The 23292-nt window shown below is 48.5% G+C and overlaps 1 protein-coding gene and 1 non-coding gene across 3 annotated transcripts in view; one reads left to right on the top strand and one right to left on the bottom strand.

The window, feature by feature from the left end:
- LOC144611669 (coiled-coil domain-containing protein 9-like) overlaps positions 1–22857 on the top strand; it is a 54171-nt gene extending 31314 nt beyond the window's left edge. Inside the window, exons 9-16 of one of the 2 annotated variants that reach the window (XM_078430874.1) lie at positions 2905–2948; positions 6104–6148; positions 8909–9011; positions 11019–11070; positions 12306–12843; positions 14115–14327; positions 15911–15982; positions 22492–22857. In XM_078430874.1, coding sequence (XP_078287000.1) covers positions 2905–2948; positions 6104–6148; positions 8909–9011; positions 11019–11070; positions 12306–12843; positions 14115–14327; positions 15911–15982; positions 22492–22496 — 1072 coding nt within the window. In that variant the 3' untranslated portion in view covers positions 22497–22857. The remainder of the gene's footprint in view (positions 1–2904; positions 2949–6103; positions 6149–8908; positions 9012–11018; positions 11071–12305; positions 12844–14114; positions 14328–15910; positions 15983–22491) is intronic. The other variant, XM_078430875.1, reaches the window with a different exon arrangement.
- On the bottom strand, positions 5669–5796 carry LOC144611894 (U6atac minor spliceosomal RNA). Its single transcript, XR_013549593.1, has one exon. It is a non-coding gene; the product is annotated as a U6atac minor spliceosomal RNA (small nuclear RNA).
- Positions 22858–23292: the final 435 nt, after the last annotated feature.

Here is a 23292-nt window from a genome sequence, read left to right as displayed (position 1 = left end):
GTTTAGGAGGTGGCATTGGCTTTGACATTTGCAGATGCAAAAGGACACAAAAGAGTAACTCAGCGGGTCGGACAGCATCTCCGGTGAACAAGGATAGGTGACGATTCAGTTCGGGTGTGAAGAAGGGCCCCAACTCATAACGCCACTGATCTAAAGTTCCTACCTGGCATCGCCCCTTCTGGTTGGCACATCTCAGCCACAGTGTGCCACTGGAGCGGTGGGTAGGGGCGGTGAACAGTTGTGAACCTGCGACATTAATATTCTAGGAGCAAGGAACTGTGGATGCTGGTCTATACCAAAGATAGATGCTGGTCTTTATCCAAAGATAGATCTATCCAAAGATAGATGCAAAATGCTGGTGGGGTAACTCAGCGGGTCAGGCAGCATCTAGGAGAGAGGGAATGGGTGACGTTTCGGGTCGAGACCCTTCTTCAGACTGAAGAAGGGTCTCGACCCGAAACGTCACCCATTCCCTCTCTCCTAGATGCTGCCTGACCTGCTGAGTTACTCCAGCATTTTGTGATGCCTTCCATTTGTACCAGCATCTGCAGTTATTTTCCTGCAAAATGCTGGAGTAACTCAGTGGTTCGGGCAGCATCTCTGGAGAGCAAGGATGGAGGAAAAGAATGGGTAACGTGCGGGACGATGGGTCCCGACACGAAATGTCCCCCCATCCTTTCTCTCCAGACACGCTGTGCTACTCCGGAACTATGTGTGTACGATTAATGTTCTGCTTTCCTGTCAGTCGCCGGCTGCCTCTCTCACCCTTCGCCACAAGGGGCAGCACCCAACTGTGCAGTATATTGCTGCTTGACTGTTAGTCCTCCGGCCCCTGCTGGGTGTTCTGGTCAGTTAAAGGGGCAGTCCCTCTGTTTACTTTCAGTACAACGCTGAGCAGTTTGTAAACCGCGCTTGGATTCCCTGCAGTCTCCCTGTGCCGTGTAGTTTACAGAAACAGGCCCTTCCTCCCAACGAGTCCATCCCCGACCAGCAATTCCCACACACTAAATTTTCATTGAAATAATGAAAGGCGCAGATAGAGTGGATGTGGAGAGGATGTTTTCCACTGGTGGGAGAGTTTAGGACCAGAGGGCACAGCCTCAGAATTAAAGGGCGCTCTTTTAGAAAGGAGGTGATGAGGAACTTCTTTAGTCAGAGGGTGGTTAATCTGTGGAACTCATTGCCACAGAGGGCTGTGGAGGCCAAGTCAGTGGATATTTTTAAGACAGGGATAGACAGATTCTTGATTGGAACGGGTGTCAAGGGTTATGGGGAGAAGGCAGGAGAATGGGATTAGGAGGCAGAGATCAGCCATGATTGAATGGCGGAGTAGACTCGATGGGCTGAATGGCCTAATTCTACTCCTATAACTTGTGAACTAGCATCATCCCACACACTAGAGACAACTTACAATTTTTACCGTCTTAAATGTGGGAGGAAACCGGAGCACCTGGGGAAAACCCACAGAGTCACAGGGGAGAACGTACAAACTTCGTACAGACAGCGCCTGTTGTTAGGATCGAACCCGGGTCTCTGGCGCTGTAAGGTAGCAACTCTACCGCTGCGCCATCGATCGTGCCACCCCTGTTCTGGTCTGTCTGAGAAAAGCTGGAGAGAATTTAGTCCCCGCTCACTTGAGCCAAACACATGCAAGTCAAAAACAGACGTAAAGCTGGAGTAACTCAGCGGGTCAGGCAGAATCTCCGGAGAGAAGGAATAGGTGACGTTTCGGGTCGAGACCCTCTTTCAGACAGAGAGTCGGGGATATGAGAAGCTAGCGGTATGAAAAGGTGCAGAACAAATCGGAGCCGGCACCAATGACCAAGGAATGGTGGAGCCCACAATGGTCCATTGTTGGCTGTGGAAGAGGTGTTAACGAAGGGATACAAACAGTGAAACTAGCAGGATGACTTGGGTGGGGGAGGGACGGAGAGAGAGGGAGTGTAAGACTGCTTGAAGTTAGCGACATCAATATTCATACTGTTGGATTGTAAGCTGCTCAAGCGAAAGATGAGGTGCTGATCCTCCAGTTTGCGTGTGGCCTCACTCTGACAATGGAGGAGGCCCAGGACAGAAAAGTCGGTGTGGGAATGGGAAGGCGAGTTAAACCGTTTGGCAACCGGGAGATCGCGTAGGACAAGGCGGGCTGAGCGAAGGTGTTCAGCGAAACGATCACCCAGTCTGTGCTTGGTCTCGCCGATATATAGGAAACCACGCCTGGAATAACGGATATCGTAGTCAAAGAGTCGAAAGTCAAGAATGATTTATTGTCATATGTCCCAGATAGAATAATGAAATTCTTACTTGCAGCAGCACAACAGAATATGTAAATATAGTACACTGTAAACAAGATAATAAACAAGAAAAATAATTTTGTTTATCAATAGACAATAGGTGCAGGAGGAGGCCATTCGGCCCTTCGAGGCAGCACTGCCATTCAATGTGATCATGGCTGATCATTCACAATCAGTACCCCATTCCTGCCTTCTCTCCATACCCCCCCGACTCCGCTATCCTTAAGAGCTCTATCTAGCTCTCTCTTGAATGCGTTCAGAGAATTGGCCTCCAATGCCTTCTGAGGCAGAGAATTCCACAGATTCACAACTCTCTGACTGAAAAAGTTTTTCCTCATCTCAGTTCTAAATGGCCTACCCCTTATTCTTAAACTGTGTGGCCCTTTGTTCTGGATTCCTCCAACATTGGGAACATGTTTCCTGCCTCTAACGTGTCCAACCCCTTAATAATCTTATACGTTTCGATAAGATCCCCTCTCATCCGTCTAAATTCCAGTGTATATAAGCCCAGTCGCTCCAGTCTTTCAACATATCGCTGGCACCTGAAGGTGAACTTCTTCCCTGATGAGAGTAGTCTGATTTTTAATGTATGTTTTCCTTCTCCCACTAGGTTCAAAGAGAGTACTCGTCCTACTGAGGAATGCAACGTCAGAGGTAAGGGCCGAGTGTGGAGGGCCTACTTCTTCCGTGTCCATCATCCATGTTTCAAATGTTACATCACTGTCATCATCCGTCCTGTAAAGGACGCAAGCTTCCGGCGACAATCCGTGGGAGCCATCACTTGTACAGTAGATGGTGGTGGTAGCAGAATTAGCTCAGGACACTTCCAATTTCCAGCAGCACGACGTGGTCCCTTCTGCTATGCGGCCATTTGTGGAGGGTAGTGATTCCTCTCTCAGAGATATTATAAGAAAATAACTGGAGATGCTGGTACAAAGCGAAGGTATTTATTCACAAAATGCTGGAGTAACTCAGCGGGTCAGGCAGCATCTCGGGAGAGAAGGAATGGGTGACGTTTCGGGTCGAGACCCTTCTTCAGACTGATGTCAGGGGGGCGGGACAAAGGAAGGATATAGGTGGAGACAGGAAGATAGAGGGAGATCTGGGAAGGGAAGAGAGGGACAGAGGAACTATCTAAAGTTGGAGAAGTCGATGTTCATACCACTGGGCTGCAACACAAAATGCTGGAGTAACTCAGCAGGTCAGGCAGCATCTCGGGAGACACTGGTATGAACATCGACTTCTCCAACTTTAGATAGTTCCTCTGTCCTTCTCTTCCCCTTCCCAGATCTCCCTCTATCTTCCTGTCTCCACCTATATCCTTCCTTTGTCCCGCCCCCCTGACATCAGTCTGAAGAAGGGTCTCGATTCAAAACGCCACCCATTCCTTCTCTCCCGAGATGCTGCCTGACCTGCTGAGTTACTCCAGCATTTTGTGAATAAATACCCTCTCTCAGAGATGATCTTATTGGGAATTCTGAATCCAAATATCCAGGAATGTGCCTGTCCCTCCCGCTTTCCTGAGCCACTAAGATTGGGATTGTCAAAAATTGATATTGACGTATTACTGTCACATGTACCGAGTTCAGTTTAATTTATTCGTTTATTGTCACGTGTACTGAGGTACAGTGTAAAGCTTTTGTTGCATGCTATCCAGTCAGCAGAATAGACAATAGCCAATAGACAATAGGTGCAGGAGGAGGCCATTCAGCTCTTCGAGCCAGCACCGCCATTCAATGCGATCATGGCTGATCACTCTCAATCAGTACCCCGTTCCTGCCTTCTCCCCATACCCCCTCACTCCGCTATCCTTAAGAGCTCTATCCAGCTCTCTCTTGAAAGCATCCAACGAACTGGCCTCCACTGCCTTCTGAGGCAGAGAATTCCACACCTTCACCACTCTCTGACTGAAAAAGTTCTTCCTCATATCCGTTCTAAATGGCCTACCCCTTATTCTTAAACTGTGGTCCCTTGTTCTGGACTCCCCCAACATTGGGAACATGTTTCCTGCCTCTAATGTGTCCAATCCCCTAATTATCTTATATGTTTCAATAAGATCCCCCCTCATCCTTCTAAATTCCAGTGTATACAAGCCCAATCGCTCCAGCCTTTCAACATACGACAGTCCCGCCATTCCGGGAATTAACCTAGTGAACCTACGCTGCACGCCCTCCATAGCAAGAATATCCTTCCTCAAATTTGGAGACCAAAACTGCACACAGTACTCCAGGTGCGGTCTCACCAGGGCCCGGTACAACTGTAGAAGGACCTCTTTGCTCCGATACTCAACTCCTCTTGTTACGAAGGCCAACATTCCATTGGCTTTCTTCACTGCCTGCTGTACCTGCATGCTTCCTTTCATTGACTGACAATACATGATTACAATCGAACCATTTACAGTGTACAGATACATGATCAGGGAATAATGTTTAGTGCAAGGTAAAGCCAGCAAAGTCCAAGGATAGACACAAAATGCTGGAGTAACTCAGCAGGGCAGGCAGCATCTCTGGATTGAAGGAATGAGTGACGTTTCGGATCGAGATCCGACACTGTGCATTATACTCTACACAATATACAAACCTGTGCGCCTTTGGAGTGTGGGAGGAAACTGGAGCACCCGGAGAAAACCCACGCGGTCACAGTGAGAACCTGAAGAAGGGTCTCGACCCGAAACGTCACCCATTCCTTCTCTCCCGAGAAGCTGCCTGACCCGCTGAGTTACTCCAGCATTTTGTGAATAAATACCTTCGATTTGTACCAGCATCTGCAGTTATTTTCTTACACTATATTGCACCCCTAGTCAGGATCGAACCTGATTTCTCTGGCGTTGCACTGCAGCAACTCTACCGCTGCGCCACCGTGTAGAGCTGCAACAAAATGCCGCAGTCATAGATCTATACCACACAGAAACTGGCCCTTCCCCCCACCCTGTCTGTTGTCTACCATATTGGGCTATTCCCATCTGCTCGCGTTGCCTCCAAACCCTTCCCCACCATAGTATGGACACAAAGAAGGGTCTCGACCCGAAACATCACCCACACCCTCTCTTCAAAGACGCTGCCTGACCCGCTGAGTCTCTCCAGCATTTTGTGCCCATCTTCATAGAAACGTAGAAAATAGGTGCAGGAGTAGGCCATTCGGACCTTTGAGCCAGCACCGCCATTCAATACGATCATAGCTGATCATCCAAAATCAGTAGCCCCTTCCTGCTTTTTCCCCCATATCCCTTGAATCCGTTAGCCCTAAGAGCTAAATCTAACTCTCTCGATGGAAACTACTGAAGAAGGGTCTCGACCCAGAACGTCACCCATTCCTTCTCTCCGGAGATGCTGCCTGACCCGCTGAGTTACTCCAGCATCTTGTGTCTACCTTCGATGTAAACATGGTTAGATGCCACTAAGTAGATGGCAATGGCTTAACCGTTTGCGTGTTGTAAGTCCAACCGGGGCCCCTTCCATCCTGATCAAGGGGAGTGCTAACCTTCAATCCTTTCATACAATTCGGTGTAAACCACCATCTACAGATCCTTCCCGCACCTTACCGACCACATTTTTCTGTTGTGCAGCAGCAAGTAAGAATTTCATTGTTCTATCTGGAACGCATGACAATAAAACACTCTTGACTCTTGATATATTTGTCCAGACCTTCTACCCTGGCTAAGTTTGTCTTGTGTAGATCAAGAAATCTGCGAGAAAATTGGTAAATTATTTTGGCTGCATGGATTAATGAACACTTAATGTAATGATTCTGTCCTCTGTTTTCCAATGTCTAGAGATATCTCCCTCTCTCTTATTTCTACCTGTCTGTAGGTCTGAAGAACTCTAAGAAATCATATTTAAGTAGCAGGCGCACAGGTTTGCCGAGTCTCTCCTCTGCATGTGTTTGGTTTGTGTGTGTGTGTGAATTATGTCGCCTTTTGCGTGTTTATGTGGCCTTCCCTTGGGTTGAGGGGCGACGCCCAGGGTTGCCAACTCCCTCGCTCCCAGGTAAGGGACAAAGGGTGACGTCACCGCCCCACGTGACCTCACCCAGCCAGCGGCCACGCGCTCCCGCTCCACCAATGGCGGCCGCCATTGGTGGAGCGGGAGCACGTGGCCGCTGGCTGGGTGAGGTCACGTGGGGCGGTGACGTCACCCTTTGTCCCTTATTTGGGAGTGAGGAAGTTGGCAACCCTACTAATACGGGACGAGGGCGGTCCCCATACGGGACAAACCAATTTAGCCCAAAATACGGGATGTCCCGGCTGATACGGGACAGTTGGCGACCCTGGTGACACCACTACCTCAGAGTCGAATTCTTGGTTCAAGTCCCACTGCTGAAAGTTTAAGCACAGGCTCCTAAAGGACTGGGGAAGGTGGGCTGCATATTTGGACGAGATTATGTTTAGTTTAGAGATACAGCGCGGAAACAGGCCCTTCAGCCCACTGGGTCCGCGCCGACCAGCGATCCCCGCACACTAACACTATCCGATACCCACTAGGGACAATTTTTACATTTACCAAGCCAATTAACCTACATACCTGCATGACTTTGGAGTGTGGGAGGAAACCGAAGATTTTGGAGAAAACCCATGCATGTCACGGGGAGAACGTACAAACTCCGTACAGACAGCACCCGTAGTCGGGATCGAACCCGGGTCTTGCTATTGAGGGCGTGCAGCATAGGTTTACTAGGTTAATTCCCGGAATGGCGGGACTGTCATATGTTGAAAGACTGGAGGGACGAGGCTTGTATACACTGGAATTTAGAAGGATGAGAGGAGATCTTATCGAAACGTATAAGATTATTAAGGGGTTGGACACGTTAGAGGCAGGAAACATGTTCCCAATGTTGGGGGAGTCCAGAACAAGGAGCCACAGTTTAAGAATAAGGGGTAGGCCATTTAGAACTGAGATGAGGAAAAACCTTTTCGGTCAGAGAGTTGTAAATCTGTGGAATTCTCTGCCTCAGAAGGCAGTGGAGGCCAGTTCTCTGAATGCATTCAAGAGAGAGCTAGATAGAGCTCTTAAGGATAGCGGAGTCAGGGGGTATGGGGAGAAGGCAGGAACGGGGTACTGATTGAGAATGATCAGCCATGATCACATTGAATGGCCGAATGGCTGGCTCGAAGGGCCGAATGGCCTCCTCCTGCACCTATTGTCTATTGTCTCCGGCGCTGTAAGGCAGCAACTCTACCACTGCGCCACCGCGCCGTCCTGTTTGGAGGTACAGCGTGGAAACAGTGGCCCTTCGGTCCATCGAGTATACGCCAGTGATGGACACAAAGTGCCGAAGTAACTGGAGGGCGGCACGGTGGCGCAGCTGGTCGAGCTGCTGCCTCACAGCGCCAGGGACCCGGGTTCGATCCTGGCCTCTGGTGCTGTGGAGTTGTGGTGTGGAGTTTGCACGTTCTCCCTGTGACCATGTGGGTTTCGTCTGGGTGCTCTGGTGCCCTCCCACTTCCAAAGCACATGCAGGTCGGTAGGTTAATTGACCTCTGTAAATCTCCCCAAGTGTGTAGCGAGTGGAAGAGAAAGTGGGATAACATAGGACTCGTGTGAACAGCTGGCCGATGGTCAGCATGCGCCCGGTGGGCCGAAGGGCCTGTTTCCACGCTGTATTCCTAAACTCAACGGGTCAGGGTGACGTTTCGGGTCAGGACCCATGCATTACCTCTATTCTACGCTGGTCGGCGTGGTCTCAGAGCGCTGAAGGGCGCGTTTCTAAGCTGTATCTCCGTTGTCTAAAGTAACGTCTCAAAGACTTTGTGATTATCCATCGCATATATAAAACATGCGATAGAACTGTGGCATGTTTTAGACTGGTATAGGCCCAAGTTACGTTAATTAAGCTGTGGGTGGGGTGCAAGGGGTTAACTGATGGGGCTGTAACTAATAGAACGCCTTGGAGGCTAAGTCAATGGATGTTATTAAGGCAAAAACATAGAAACATAGAAAATAGGTGCAGGAGGAGGCCATTCGGCCCTTCGAGCCAACATCACCTTTCACTGTGATCGCGGCTGATCATCCACAATCAGTAACCTGTGCCTGCCTTCTCCCCATATCCCTTGATTCCACTAGCCCCCAGAGCTCCATCTAACTCTCTCTTAAATTCATCCAGTGATTTGGCCTCCACTGCCCTCTGTGGCAGAGAATTCCACAAATTCACAACTCTCTGGGTGAAAAAGTTCCTTCTCACCTCAGTTTTAAATGGCCTCCTCTTTACTCTAAGACTGTGTGGCCCCTGGTTCTGGACTTCCCCAACATTGGGAACATTTTTCCTGCATCTAGCTTGTCCAGTCCTTTTATAATTTTATATGTCTCTCTATGAGATCCCCTCTCGTCCTTCTGAACTCCAGTGAATACAAGCCTAGTCTTTTCAATCTTTCTTCGTATGACAGTCCCGCCATCCCAGGGATCAATCTCGTGAACCTATGCTGCACTGCCTCAATGCCCAAGAGATAGATAGATTCTTGATTAGTACGGGTATCAAGGGTTATGGGGGGAAGGTTGGAGGATGGGGTTAGGAGGGAAAGATAGATCAGCCACGATTGAATGGCGGAGTAGACTTGATGGGCCGAATGGCCTAATTGTGCTCCTATAAATTATGAACTAACAACATGGTTGATTTTTCAGATGAACAAAAACCATCCAAGCCACCAACGATTTCTGACTACATCTTTCAATCCAAAAATAAGGATACCAAGAGAGGGGGAGTGAAACGCAGAGAGAACTACAGGTGGGCAATGCCTGGCTTGCTGCCTACTGCTCCCAGTCCCTGCTCTCTCCAATGACCGGAAGAGTGGATCTCTCCAGCACTGTTCATAAAAGTGGGAATGTTACCCTGGAATGTGGAGATAGCAAACAGCAGGAAATGTGTAGGAAGGAACTGCAGATGCTGGTTTGAACTGAAGATAATCACAAAATGCTGGAGTAACTCAGCGGGACAGGCAGCATCTCAGGAGAGAAGGAATGGGTGACGTTTTGGGTCTGAAGAAGGGGTCTCGACCCAAAACGTCACCCATTCCTTCCCTCCAGAGATGCTGCCTGTCCCACTGAGTTACTCCAGCATTTTTGTGTCTATCTGACAAACAGCAGAGGCAGGCAACTAACTCACTGGAGTTTAGAAGGATGAGCGGGGGACTTCATTGAAACTTACCGAATAATGAAAGGCCTGGATAGGGTGGCTGTGGAGAGGATGTTTCCACTAGTGGGAGAGTCTAGGACCAGAGGGCACAGCCTCAGAATAGAAGGATGTACCTTTAGAAAGGAGACAAGGAGGAATTCCGTTAGCCAGAGGGTGGCGAATCTGCGGAATCATTGCCACAGATGGCTGTGGAGGCCAAGTCAGTGGGTATTTTTGAAGTGGTTCCTGATTAGTACGGGTGTCTGGGGTTACGGGGAGAAGGCAGGATAATGGGGTTGAGGGGGAGAGATAGATCAGCCATGATCGAATGGTGGAGTAGACGCAATGGGCCGAATGGCCTAATCGTGCTCGTACGACTGATGAACTCATGAACCTGTATCTGTACCCAGACTGTGTTGAGATGTGAGTAGCTTAAACTAGGCCATTCAGCCCATCTCCCTTTTCCTATCCTTCCAACAAGCCCAGATTTGTTGGTTTATAAACGCCCACAAGGGGAGCGGCTGAGGGAAGATGGAGTGGGAATTTGGGGAGGGGGGCTTAATGAGTACCGAGTCCACCACTTTATCCCCCTGAATACATCCATGTCCTGCAATCTTTGCACCATTCTGGCCAACACGATCTAGTTCACAAGTTAGAGGAGTAGAATTAGGCCATTCGGCCCATCCCATCAGGATTGCACCTGGGTCTCAGCTTTACCAGCTGCACCAGTGTGCCATCTAAATAACAGCCACTATCGTACAGTTTACTACCACAAAACGTTCACATGTTATAGGAGTAGAATTAGGCCGTTCAGCCCATCGAGTCTACTCTGCCATTCAATCATGGGTGATCTCTGCCTCCTAATCCCATTTTCTTGCCTTCTCCCCATAACCCCTGACACCCGTTCTAACCAAGAATTTGTCTTATCTCTACTGTAAAAATATCCACTGACTTGGCCTCTATGGCCCTCTGTGGCAATGAGTTTGACAGATTAACTACCCTCTGACTAAAGAAGTTCCTCCTCACCTCCTTTCTAAAAGATAATAGACAATAGGTGCAGGAGGAGGCCCTTCGGCCCTTTGAGCCAGCACTGCCATTCAATGTGATCATGGCTGATCATTCTCAATCAGTACCCCGTTCCTGTCCTCTCCCCATACCCCCTGACTACGCTATCCTTAAGAGCTCTATCTAGCTCTCTCTTGAATGCATTCAGAGAATTGGCCTCCACTGCCTTCTGAGGCAGAGAATTCCACAGATTTACAACTCTCTGACTGAAAAAGTTTTTCCTCATCTCAGTTCTAAATGGCCTACACCTTATTCTTAAACTGTGGCCCCTTGTTCTGGACTCCCCCAACATTGGGAACATGTTTCCTGCCTCTGCCCCTTAATAATCTTATACGTTTCGATAAGATCTCCTCTCATCCTTCTAAATTCCAGTGTATACAAGCCTAGTCGATCCAGTCTTTCAACATACGACAGTCCCGCCATTCCGGGAATTAACCTAGTAAACCTACGCAGCGCCCTTTTAGTGATTTAGTGGACTTACTGGACTGGGAGTTGAGTGGGGAGAGTTCTCGAGATGCTGCAGTGGTGACATTTGTCCCGTTTCTCCCCCCTTAGTATGCACGACGACCGATGGGAAACACCAGAAGCTGAACAAGAGGAGGAAAAAGTAAGTGAACGACATGAGATCTTTTGTGTCTCATGCGATGTATCGATGTGGTGAACAAGATTATGAGGGGCATGGATATAGTGGACATTGTCCCTTCCCCAGGGCAGAGGATTCCAAAACTAGGGGTGGCATGGTGGCGCAGCGGTAGAGTTGCTGCCTTACAATGCCAGAGTCCCAGGTAGAGTTGCTGCCTGACAACACCAGAGTCCCGGGTAGATTTGCTGCCTTACAACACCAGAGTCCCGGGTTCGATCGTGACTCTGCTGACCAAATCAATGTGAGCTCTCTACCCTGCTAAGCCTTTACTGCACATCTTGTACATGGCCAAGGCTTGCAGATCCGCATTAATCTGCGTTAAACATCCCAACACCAATTGACCAGTTGGAGGGACTAGAGGCCCCTGTGACCTGGTTGTCCACCTTGACCTGGTTGTCCCAACAGTGAAATGTTTTAGACTATTATGTGAATGGTGGCCGATTAGGAGAAGGGGAGATGCAGCGGGACCTGGGTGTCGTGGTGCACCAGTCATTGAAAGTAGGCATGCAGGTGCAGCAGGCAGTGAAGAAAGCGAATGGTATGTTGGCATTCATAGCGAGGGGATTTGAGTATAGGAGCAGGGAGGTTCTGCTGCAGTTGTACAGGGCATTGGTGAGACCTGGAGTATTGCGTACAGTTTTGGTCTCCTAATCTGTGGAAAGATATTCTTGCCATAGAGGGAGTACAGAGAAGGTTCACCAGATTGATTCCTGGGATGGCAGGACTTTCATATGAAGAAAGACTGGATAGACTCGGCTTGTACTCGCTGGAATTTAGAAGATTGAGGGGGGATCTTATAGAAACTTACAAAATTCTTAAGGGGTTGGACAGGCTAGATGCAGGAAGATTGTTCCCGATGTTGGGGAAGTCCAGAACAAGGGGTCACAGTTTAAGGATAAGGGGGAGTCTTTTAGGACCGAGATGAGAGTTTTTTTTCACACAGAGTGGTGAGTCTGTGGAATTCTTTGCCACAGAAGGTAGTTGAGGCCAGTTCATTGGCTATATTTAAGAGGGAGTTAGATGTGGCCCTTGTGGCTAAAGGGATCAGGGGGTATGGAGAGAAGGCAGGTACAGGATACTGAGTTGGATGATCAGCCATGATCATATTGAATGGCGGTGCAGACTCGAAGGGCCGAATGGCCTACTCCTGCACCTATTTTCCATGTTTCTATGTTTTCCTCTTCATCTGACCTGTACAGGAAAAGGAATCCAAGCCACAACCCACCCAAGCTCCGGCTCCGGCTCCGGCTGAGAGCAAGGCCAACGTGGACGAGACTCCAGCGGATAATCCCGACGACGCGGACGAAGACCAATGGGAAGATGCCAGCGACAGTGAAGAGGAGATAGTGGGAGAAGACGTGTCGGCCAGCGAGGAGGAGGAGGAGGAGTTGGTGGAGACCACTGAGGAAAGGAAGAAAGATGGTGGTGGGACGAAGGAGCAGGTAGTGGTGGCAGATGTGGAGAGCACCAGGCGAGGTCCAGAGGTTAGACACAAAGAGCAGAGAGTGAGGAAATCCGCAGACAGGCCCAGACTACACATCCCGCCCACGGACGTGTCCCGAGAGGCGGCGGACGTGGAGACCAAACCGCTGAGTCCATTCTTGCTGGACGGGTACCAGCCGGTCAAAGACTGGGCAGAGGAGATGGAGGACATGTCGCCTAGGACCATCGTAGAACAGAGCCCCCTGCAGTCGGCCCCCACCGGCCCTCACGCCCAGGACCACGGCCAGCCTGATGGTAAGAACGTCACCCCTCAGACTCCTATAAAATCTTTCCCCTTCATCTTAAACCTGTGCCCTCCGGTTCTCAATAGACAATAGACAATAGAAAATAGATGCAGGAGAAGGCCATTCGGCCCTTCGAGCCAGCACCGCCATTCAATGTGATCATGGCTGATCATTCTCAATCAGTACCCCGTTCCTGCCTTCTCCCCATACCCCCTGACTCCGCTATCCTTAAGAGCTCTATCTAGCTCTCTCTTGAATGTATTCAGAGAATTGGCCTCCACTGCCCTCTGAGGCAGAGAATTCCACAGATTCACAACTCTCTGACTAAAAAAGTTTTCCCTCATCTCTGTTCTAAATGGCCTACCCCTTATTCTTAAACTGTGGCCCCTTGTTCTGGACTCCCCCAACATTGGGAACATGTTTCCTGCCTCTAACGTGTCCAACCCTTTAATAATTTTATACGTTTCGATAAGATCCCCTCTCATCCTTCTAAATTCCAGTGTATACAAACCTAGTCGCTCCAGTCTTTCAACATATGACAGTCCCGCCATTCCGGGAATTAACCTAGTAAACCTACGCTGCACGCCCTCAATAGCAAGGTTCTCGATTTCCCCTACTCTGGGCACGAGACCCTGTGCGTCCCCCCGATCTGTTCCTCTCAGGACTTGTGCCAAACATGATGCCAAGGTAAGATAATCTCACATGATCCCTGTCCCTCTATTCCCTGCACTTCCATGTGCCAACCCAAAAGCCTCTTCAGGGCCACGTTCGGATCGACAGCCACCACCAAAATTCCTTATGATCTTCCCTCGGGAACTCGCTGAAGTTTAGAAGGACGAGAGGGGGGACCTCATTGAAACTTACCAATTGGTGAAAGGCCTGGATTGAGTGGATGTGGAGAGGATGTTTCCACTAGTGGGAGAGTCTAGGACTAGAGGGCACAGCCTCAGAATTAAAGGACGTTCTTTTAGGAAGGAGATGAGGAGACGAGATGATAATTTCTTTAGTCAGAGGGTGGTGAATCTGTAATTCTTTGCCACAAAAGGCTGTGGAGGCCTAGTCAATAGATATTTTTAGGGCAGAGATAGATAGGTTCTTGATTAGTACGGGTGTCAGGGGTTATGGGGAGAAGGCAGGAGAATGGGGTTAAGAGGGAAAGATAGATCAGCCATGATTGAATGGCAGAGTAGACTTGATGGGCCGAATGGCCTAATTCTGCTCCTGTCACTTATTACCTCTTTCTCCAATGTCTTTAGATAATGGCCATGCTTTTGCTTCTAGTGTTGTTGCCAGTGGACTGTGGATCGCATGCCTCCCTAGTCCACACTGGGCAGGAGCCCGTGGCTACAGCTGAAGTCAATGGGAGTGCAGGTGACGTTCCTGCTGGTGAGATCGCGGAGGAGACAGTAGAGGGCGCCACTGATGAGGCGGCCACCATAGAGGCAGGGGTGATGGTGGAGCAAGGTTCGAGGACAGAGGTCGACCCGCAAGCAGGTGGGTGGTGTCGATGTCACGCAGGGATGCCCTTGATCCAAGTTACTAACCCCGGCCGTGGTATCACACGAGCGATCGGGGAAAACTGCGACCACATTTGGAGATCCAGGATTCTTTTCCCATAGGGTACAAGGGTCCAAGCTGACCATCAACCACCCGCTCCCACTAGTTCTACGTTATCCCACTTTCGCATCCACTCCCTACACTACAGGGACAATTTACACAGGGCCGATTAACCGACAAACCTGCACGTCTTTGGGATGTGGGAGGAAACCGAAGCACCCGGAGGAAACCCACGCGGTCTCAGGAAGAACGTGCAAACTCCATACAAGATGGAACCCGGGGTCTCTGGCGCTGTGAGGCAGTGGATCTACCTGAGGGCGTGCAGCGTAGGTTTACTAGGTTAATTCCCAGAATGGCGGGACTGTCATATGTTGAAAGACTGGAGCGACTAGGCTTGTATACACTGGAATTTAGAAGGATGAGAGGAGATCTTATCGAAACGTATAAGATTATTAAGGGGTTGGACACGTTAGAGGCAGGAAACATGTTCCCAATGTTGGGGGAGTCCAGAACAAGGGTCCACAGTTTAAGAATAAGGGGTAGGTCATTTAGAACTGAGATGAGGAAAAACTTTTTCAGTCAGAGAGTGGTGAATCTGTGGAGTTCTCTGCCTCAGAAGGCAGTGGAGGCCAATTCTCTGAATGCATTCAAGAGAGAGCTGGATAGAGCTCTTGAGGGTAGCGGTGTCAGGGGGTATGGGGAGAAGGCAGGAACGGGGTACTGATTGAGAATGATCAGCCATGATCACATTGAATGGTGGTGCTGGCTCGAAGGGCCAAATGGCCTCCTCCTGCACCTATTGTCTATTGTTGTCCGCCGAGTAATGTAGACATTTCCCTAGAAATTCATTTGCGTATTGGCCTTTTTAGATGTAAGGTAATTGCAGTTTAGTTTATTGTCACATGTACTGAGGTACAGTGAAAAGCTTTTTGTTGCATGCTATCCAGTCAGCAGAAAGACAATACATGACTACAATCGAGCCATTTATAGATACATGAGAAGGGAATATAGACAATAGGTGCAGGAGGAGGCCATTCGGCCCTTCGAGCCAGCACCGCCATTCAATGTGATCATGGCTGATCATTCTCAATCAGTACCCCGTTCCTGCCTTCTCCCCATACCCCCTGACTCCGCTATCCTTAAGAGCTCTATCCAGCTCTCCCTTGAATGCATTCAGAGAATTGGCCTCCATTGCCTTCTGAGGCAGAGAATTCCACGGATTCACAACTCTCTGACTGAAAAAGATTTTCCTCATCTCAGTTCTAAATGGCCTACCCCTTATTCTTAAACTGTGGTCCCTTGTTCTGGACTCCCCCAACATTGGAAACATATCATGTTTAGTGCAATATAAAGCCAGCAAAATCCGATCATGGATAGCCCGAGGGTCATCAAAGAGGTAGATAGTAGTTCAGCACTGCTGATTTTATAGACCGAGTGTGTTATGCTGAGTACCGATGTTTCTTGAGCACTAATCAATGAAATGGCCATTGATTTTTGTTGTTGTTGTCTCGTCTCTGAAGGTAAAGTCTTGGAACTGGCAAGCCAAACATCTCCGGGTGCAGATGGCGTGGAGGATAGTGAGCCCATCTCAGGTGCAGTTCGAATCACCAGCTTTGAGACTGTTTGCTTTCGTAAGGCTCCCCTCTCTCTGGGCTGAGCTCTCCCTTGGTGACCGACTAATTGCTAAACCTTTGCGTCACGCCAGCACCAGAACTAAAGCGGGCGTTGGCGGCAGCTTGGGGGCAAGGTTGGCGATCTTGGTGTTGCAACCCATTGGCGATGAACTGAACTCTTGGTGACTCTGTCTCCCTGCACTTTCTCTGTCTCAAGAATGCATGTGGCTGTGGCATTTCTGGCTGTTCTGCTTCTCTCTCTAAATGGAGAATAGCCGCACTTTAATGAAATGGATTTTAGTGACTCCTCTCTGGAATCTGCGTGCCGTCTGGCAACTTTTAAGCATATCATTTTTAAGTCCTAGACGCCTGATTGATATATTTTTTAAATACCATTCAAGTCGAGTATGTTGTAACGTGCACAAATCAGGTGCGGGTCCACCACGGATTTTCCGGCACCCTTGGTTCCAGAGTCTTGCTGGGTTATCCGTTTGTCTCGGCTCCGGTTGGTCTGACAAAAGTCGGCCGCGGAAGCCGGCTATGGGAACAGATCTGCCGGCTCCGGCCGAGCCGGAGTTCCAGAGCCCCAGCCGCAGGGGGCAAATTCGACCCGCCCATCAGTCGTGGAAGTCCCGACGAGGATGAGATTGGCCGCCTCACGGCCTAGGCGCCACCTAGTGGAGATTTTGTCCAGATTAAAGTGGGCGGGGGTGGACACCAGTGGCTGGAAAATCGGTGGTGGACCTGTACAATGAAAATCTTACTTGTAGCAGCATCAAACATACACTCACAGACAGTTAACAAGCACCAATTATACTAGAGAGTGAAAAGAAAAAGACTGTGTGTGCAAAATCACAATTGTTGAACAAATCCCTGGCAGTGCTGTATTCCTGGGTCTGTAGTATTCCGTTACTGAGGTGGGATTAGGCTCGTGCGGGTCGGCTCCTGAACCTGGTGGTGTGGGACTTCAGGCCTCTGTACCTCCTGCCAGACGGCAGCAGTGAGACGGGAGCACGACCCGGATGCTGGGGTTCCCTGATCATAGATGCCACCTTCCTGAGGCAAGGCCTGGTGCTTTGGTGTAGTTTCGACATACAGCGCGGAAACAGGCCCTTCGGCCCACCGAGTCCGCACCGACCAGCGATCCCCGCACACTAACCCGACCCTTCACGTACAATTTACACTTACGCCAAGCCAATTAACCTACAAACCTGCACGTCTTTGGAGTGTGGGAGGAAACCGAAGATCTGGGAGAAAACCCACTCGGTCACGGGGAGAGCGTACAAACTCCGTACAGACGGCACCCGTAGTCGGGATGGAACCCGGGTCTCCGGCGCTGTAAGCGCTGTCAGGTGGCAACTCTACCGCTGTGCCACCGTGATGTCGATGCTTTCAGTGGTGGGCAGGGCTGCCAATCAATCAATAGTCAATAGTCATTTATTTGTCACATACACATGAATGTGTAGTGAAATGAAAAATTACCCGCAGTTCAACAATAAGAATAATCAATAAAAATGCAATAACACATACAATCATAAACTAACACCAAACAAAAGAAACATCCATCACAGTGAGTCTCCTCCAGTCCCTCCTCACTGTGATGGATGACCAGAATGTCTTTTTCCCTTCCCCTGCCGTCTTCTCCCGTGGTCAGGCTGCGCCCGTGATGGAGTGGGCACTTGCTTTGTTTTTGTTTTCTGCATTGCTGGCTGTTTAGGTTAGCTTACGGTTTATTATTGTCACGTGCACCAAGGTACCGTGAAAATCTTTGCTCTGCGTGCTGCCCAATCTGACCAAGTTCTTGCCATTTCATTCCTCCTGTTTGCCAAGGATGTTTAATAAGTTTCCAGCTTTGTGCTGAACTCAGCTGCATCGTGATTAAGTATTATAGTTGGACAATCTGCAATTTCCTGACGGGCCAGAGATTTAAGTACTTTCTATCCAGCGTAGTATTTAACCAGTTGCACAGTTTCAACCCACTGTGCAAGGTAATTTAAGATCATAGATTTAGGGGCAGAATTAGGCCATTGGGCCCATCAAATCTGTTCGACCATTCAATCAGGGATTGTGTAGTGGCAGGTACGATAGTGGCATTTAAGAGGCTTTTAATTGGACGCATGGATGTGCAGGGAATGGAACATGGACATGGGTCATGTACAGGCAGAGGAGATTAGTTTAGCTTGGCACAGACATTGTGGGCCGAAGGGCCTGTTCCTAGGCAGTGCAGTTCCATGTTCCGTGTTCAAGTCCATCAATCAAGTACACAGTTCCCTCTGGAAAACTGCTGGGGAATCTGATTCTTTTGACAGCTGCAATGGAAAGTACTGCCCACACATTATACAGAATGATACTGGTGCTAATCACTGCCCCATGGCTGTGTGATTAAGACTTAAGTAAAGGTTTGTATACACAAGAGTTTATCATGTGCAGATGCTGGTTTAAACCGAAGATAGACACCAAATGCTGGAGTCACTCAGCGGGTCAGGCAGCATCTCTGGAGAAAAAGGAATAGGTGACGTTTCAGGTCGAGACCCTTCTTCAGACTGTACACCCTTCGCCTGAAGAAGGGTCTCGACCTGAAACATCGCCTATTACGTTTCTCCAGAGATGCTCTCTGACCCGCTGAGTTACTCCAATTTTTTGTGTCTGGAGTTTGTCAAAATCTCACCAGCATCTGTGAAAACCCTGCTAGAAGGAATAAGTGCAGATGCTGGTTTACAAAAGAAAGATACAAAGTACAGGAGTAACTCAGTGGGTCAGGCAGCATCTCTGAAGAACATGGATAGATGACATTTTGGGTCGGGACTCTTCTCCGGTCTGAAGAAGGGTCCCGACTTGAAATGTCGCCTAGCACATGTTCTCCGGAGATGCTGCCTGACCCGCTGAGTTACTCCAGCACTCTGTACTTCCCTGTTTACAAGAATTTGGAGGTGTTCTTGAAGAACTTTTAAGCAGAGAATATGCTATATTATTGAAGAATGGGCCCTTCTCGAGATAATCTCTCTTTTGCACATTTGAATTTAAAAAATGTTAGAGGTTCATGAACTTTATAAATAGTTGTGACTGTTACTGGAACCTTGTCAAACATTCCAATTGATAGATTTATAAATGCCAACGTTTGTAAATCCAAAGGATCTGTGTGGCAACTTAAAAAAAAAAAGATTTGACTACTTAGACCATTATTGTGGCAGATGTAAAAAAGCAGGTTCTGAGCTCTTGTGTTATGAAAGGAACATTTTCTATTAAAGCTTTTCTATAATATGTGTACAGTCTTAATGTTAAACTAGCTTTTCACTGACTGCTTTATTAACACTAACTTTAACACTATTTTAAAACGCTCCAGCGCACAAACCTCACTTTATTGCAGTGTTACAAAAGCTTTTCTATTTGCACCACATCTGTTTGTGACTGTTTCTGATGTTTAATGCACCTGCGCAACTCTTTTTGCATTTTTTAAGCAAATGGGCAAGAATATTAAAAATCGGCTTGCTCCCAAAACACCACCTGTTTTTCCTAAGTCCTCAGTTAAGTCATCTGCCCTTTCTTTCCCCCCCCGTGGGATTTTTTTGAGGTTTAGAGAAACATCGCAGAAACAAACCCTTCGGCCGACAGAGTCCGCACCGACCAGCGATCAACACACTAACACTATCCTACACACTAGGGACCATTTACAATTGTTACCGAAGCCAATTAACCTACAAACAGACACAAAATGCTGGAGTTACACAGTGGTAAAGGCAGCAATCCCTTGCTCTCCCTCTCTCTTCACTCCCCCTTCCCAGTTCTTCGACCAGTCTTACTGTCTCTGACTACATCTTATCTGTGTTTGCTCTGTTGTTATCTTCTCCCAGCTAACAATGATCTATTTTACACTTTCCTTGACTTCCATTCCCTTTGTCCTATTTTCACACCCTACACTTCCTTATCTATGTGGTTTTCTCCGAGGTCTTCGGTTTCCTCCCACACTCCAAAGACGTACAGTTATGTAGGTTAATTGGCTGGGTAAATGTTTTTTTTTAAATTGTCCCTAGTGGGTGTAGGATAGTGTTAATGTACGGGAATCGCTGGGCGGCACGGACTTGGTAGGCCGAAAAGGCCTGTTTCCGGCTGTATATATATGATATGATATGATATGATATGTGTCTCCCTCTATCTTCCTGTCTCCACCTATATCCTTCCTTTATCCCGCCCCCCTGACATCAGTCTGAAGAAGGGTCTCGACCCAAAACGTCACCCATTCCTTCTCTCCAGGGATGCTGCCTGACCCGCTGAGTTACTCCAGCATTTTGTGTCTACGGTTTAAACCAGCACCTGCAGTTCCTTCTGGCGCATGCCCAGGAGTCCGTGCCGACCAGTGACCCCCCCCGCACACTAGCGCTATCCTACACACTAGGGACGATCTACAATTTTTACCGGAGCCAATGAATCTACAAACATGTACGTCTTTGGAGTGTGGGAGGCAACTGGAGCACTCGGGGAAACCCCACACGGTCACTGGAAGAACGTATAAACTCCGTACATACATGCTCTCGTAGTCGGGGTTGAACCTGGCTCTCTGGCGCTGTAAGGCAGCAACTCTACTATTGCGCTACCATCCTCCCACCCTTTCCCGATCTCGGCTAAGTGGCCCGTTTCTTTGAATGGTAGGCAAGACAAGGGGCGGCACGGTGGCGCAGCGGTAGAGTTGCTGCTTTACAGCGAATGCAGCGCCGGAGACTCAGGTTCGATCCTGACTACGGGTGCTGCACTGTAAGGAGTTTGTACGTTCTCCCCGTGACCTGCGTGGGTTTTCTCCGAGATCTTCGGTTTCCTCCCACACTCCAAAGACGTACAGGTATGTAGGTTAATTGGCTGGGTAAATGTAAAAAAATTGTCCCTAGTGTGTGTAGGATAGTGTTAATGTACGGGGATCGCTGGGCGGCACGGACTTGGAGGGCCGAAAAGGCCTGTTTCCGGCTGTATATATATGATATGACAACAGGTAGAGCTGCTGCCTCTTAGCTCCAGGGACCCAGGTTCAATCCTGACAACCATCTCTCTTTGACCCGAGCCTATAGTCCCTTCCAAAATCCCCTTAACAGTGACTTTTGTGAAAGAGGCAAAGAGGGTTTAATTGTATCGACAGCGGAACAATGAAATTCTTACTTGCGGCAGCATAACAGCCCCTTAAAACTAATAACACACAGACAGCTATAAATTATTGAAGAAAAATTCAATAAAGTAAGATGTTTTCTGCAAAAAAAAGTTTCTAGTGCAACCAAAGACACAATCCTTTCAAGTTCACAGTTGTTGAGGCTAACTATTATAAATGATCCCCCATGTTGATGGATGGCAGGAGAATCCGAGGGTGTTTTTGGTATGGGAGAGGGAATTCTCTGCCACAGAAGGCAGCGGAGGCCAATTCACTGGATGAATTTAAAAGAGAGTTAGATAGAGCTCTGGGGGCTAGCGGTATCAAGGGATATGGGGAGATGGCAGGCACGGGATGATCAGCCATGATCACAATGAATGGCAGTGCTGGCTCGAAGGGCCAAATGGCCTCCTCCCGCACCTAGTTTCTACGTTTCTAATGGGTTACTGGGAAATGGAAGGGAATGACAGTGGGAATATTCTGAAAGCTGGCAATGACTTGATGGGCCAAATGGCGTCTTCCTGTCTTGCAAACCAAATACGGGAAGTAACATGGTTTACTCGACACGCGACCTCTGGCTCGCTAGCACTATCCTACACACACTGGGGACAATTTACAATTATACCAAGCCAATTAACCTACAAACCTGTAGGTCTTTGGAGTGTGGGAGGAAACCGGAGCACCCGGGGAAAACCCACGCAGGTCACATAGAAAACAGGTGCAGGAGTAGGCCATTCGGCCCTTCGAGCCTGTACCACCATTCAATATGATCATGGCTGATAATCCAACTCAGTATCCCGTACCTGCCTTCTCTCCATACCCCCTGATCCCTTTAGCCACAAGGGCCACATCTAACTCCCTCTTAAATATAGCCAATGAACTGGCCTCAACTACCTTCTGTGGCAGAGAATTCCACAGATTCACCACTCTCTGTGTGAAAAAATACTTTCTCATCTCGGTCCTAAAAGACTTCCCCCTTATCCTTAAACTGTGACCCCTTGTTCTGGACTTCCCCAACATCGGGAACAATCTTCCTGCATCTAGCCTGTCCAACCCCTTAAGTATTTTGTAAATTTCTATAAGATCCCCCCTCAATCTTCTAAATTCCAGCGAGTACAAGCCGAGTCTATCCAGTCTTTCTTCATATGAAAGTCCTGCCATCCCAGGGGAGGGGAGAACGTACCAACTCCATACGGACAGCACCCGTAGTCAGGATCGAACCCGGGTCGCTGGCGCTGTAAGGCAGCGACTCTACCGCTGCGCCACCGTGCCGCCCCGGGGAAAATTGGTTAATGAATTCTGTCAACATTTTTGCAAGTTGCCTTTTCTTCCTAACCAGTGCCCTTGTTGCTTTCAGGCTGACTCCAGCGGTTGGGCCGATGATCTTAGGATGAAGACCTGTGCTTCAACCCTACGGTGAAAAGGCATGGGGTAACCGATTGGAACATACCTTGTCAAGGCCTCCAACACACCTGTGAGAGGCTGTGGCAATCTGATTGAATTGAATTGAATTGAATACTTTATTGCCACAAGTCACAGAAATTTGTAAAACCTCAGACATCTATCATGTTTACACCAAAGAACTGGTGCACTATTTTTCCAATTAATTGCAACTTAAACAGCAACCTCTTCCTGTATTTTGTTTCTGCCACCAGCACAAAAAATGTAACAAATTAGAAGTGCCTTTTACTGTAAGAGGACAGGGACGAGTGGAATTGTAAATCATCTATATACTAAAACTCTCGTTTGTTTGTTTGTTTGTTCCTGCACTACAGCCAAAACGGTACACGATAGCGTGACAACTTTAGGCCCACCTTACTCACCGTCGTCCCTTTGGTGCTAATGGATGAAGTTTCATTGAAATCGGTGTTATATTTTTAAAGTTATTCACATTTTAAAGTTTAAATCTATCTCCTAAGGAGGGACGGGGGAGGGAGGGGGGTGGAGGAGGGAGTATAAGGGGGGTTGGGGGGAGTGGAAGGGAGGGGGTTGGGGGAGGGGAGGGTGCTGCACCATTGCAGGAGAGGTTTGGGCCCAACGGGTCCACTTGGTCCAGTTTTAATCTAAATTCAGCAAGGCTGTTCTGTAATAAACAATTTGTGTTGTTCTCTTAAATGGACTTGCTGATGAAGGTTTGAGCTCTCTAATTTTGGTGGTG

The sequence above is a fragment of the Rhinoraja longicauda genome, chromosome 41 (genome assembly GCF_053455715.1).
Source record: "Rhinoraja longicauda isolate Sanriku21f chromosome 41, sRhiLon1.1, whole genome shotgun sequence".
Classification (NCBI taxonomy): Eukaryota; Metazoa; Chordata; class Chondrichthyes; order Rajiformes; family Arhynchobatidae; genus Rhinoraja; species Rhinoraja longicauda.
The sequence above is the reverse complement of the archived record's forward strand: the minus strand, read 5'-3'. Positions and strand labels throughout refer to the sequence as shown.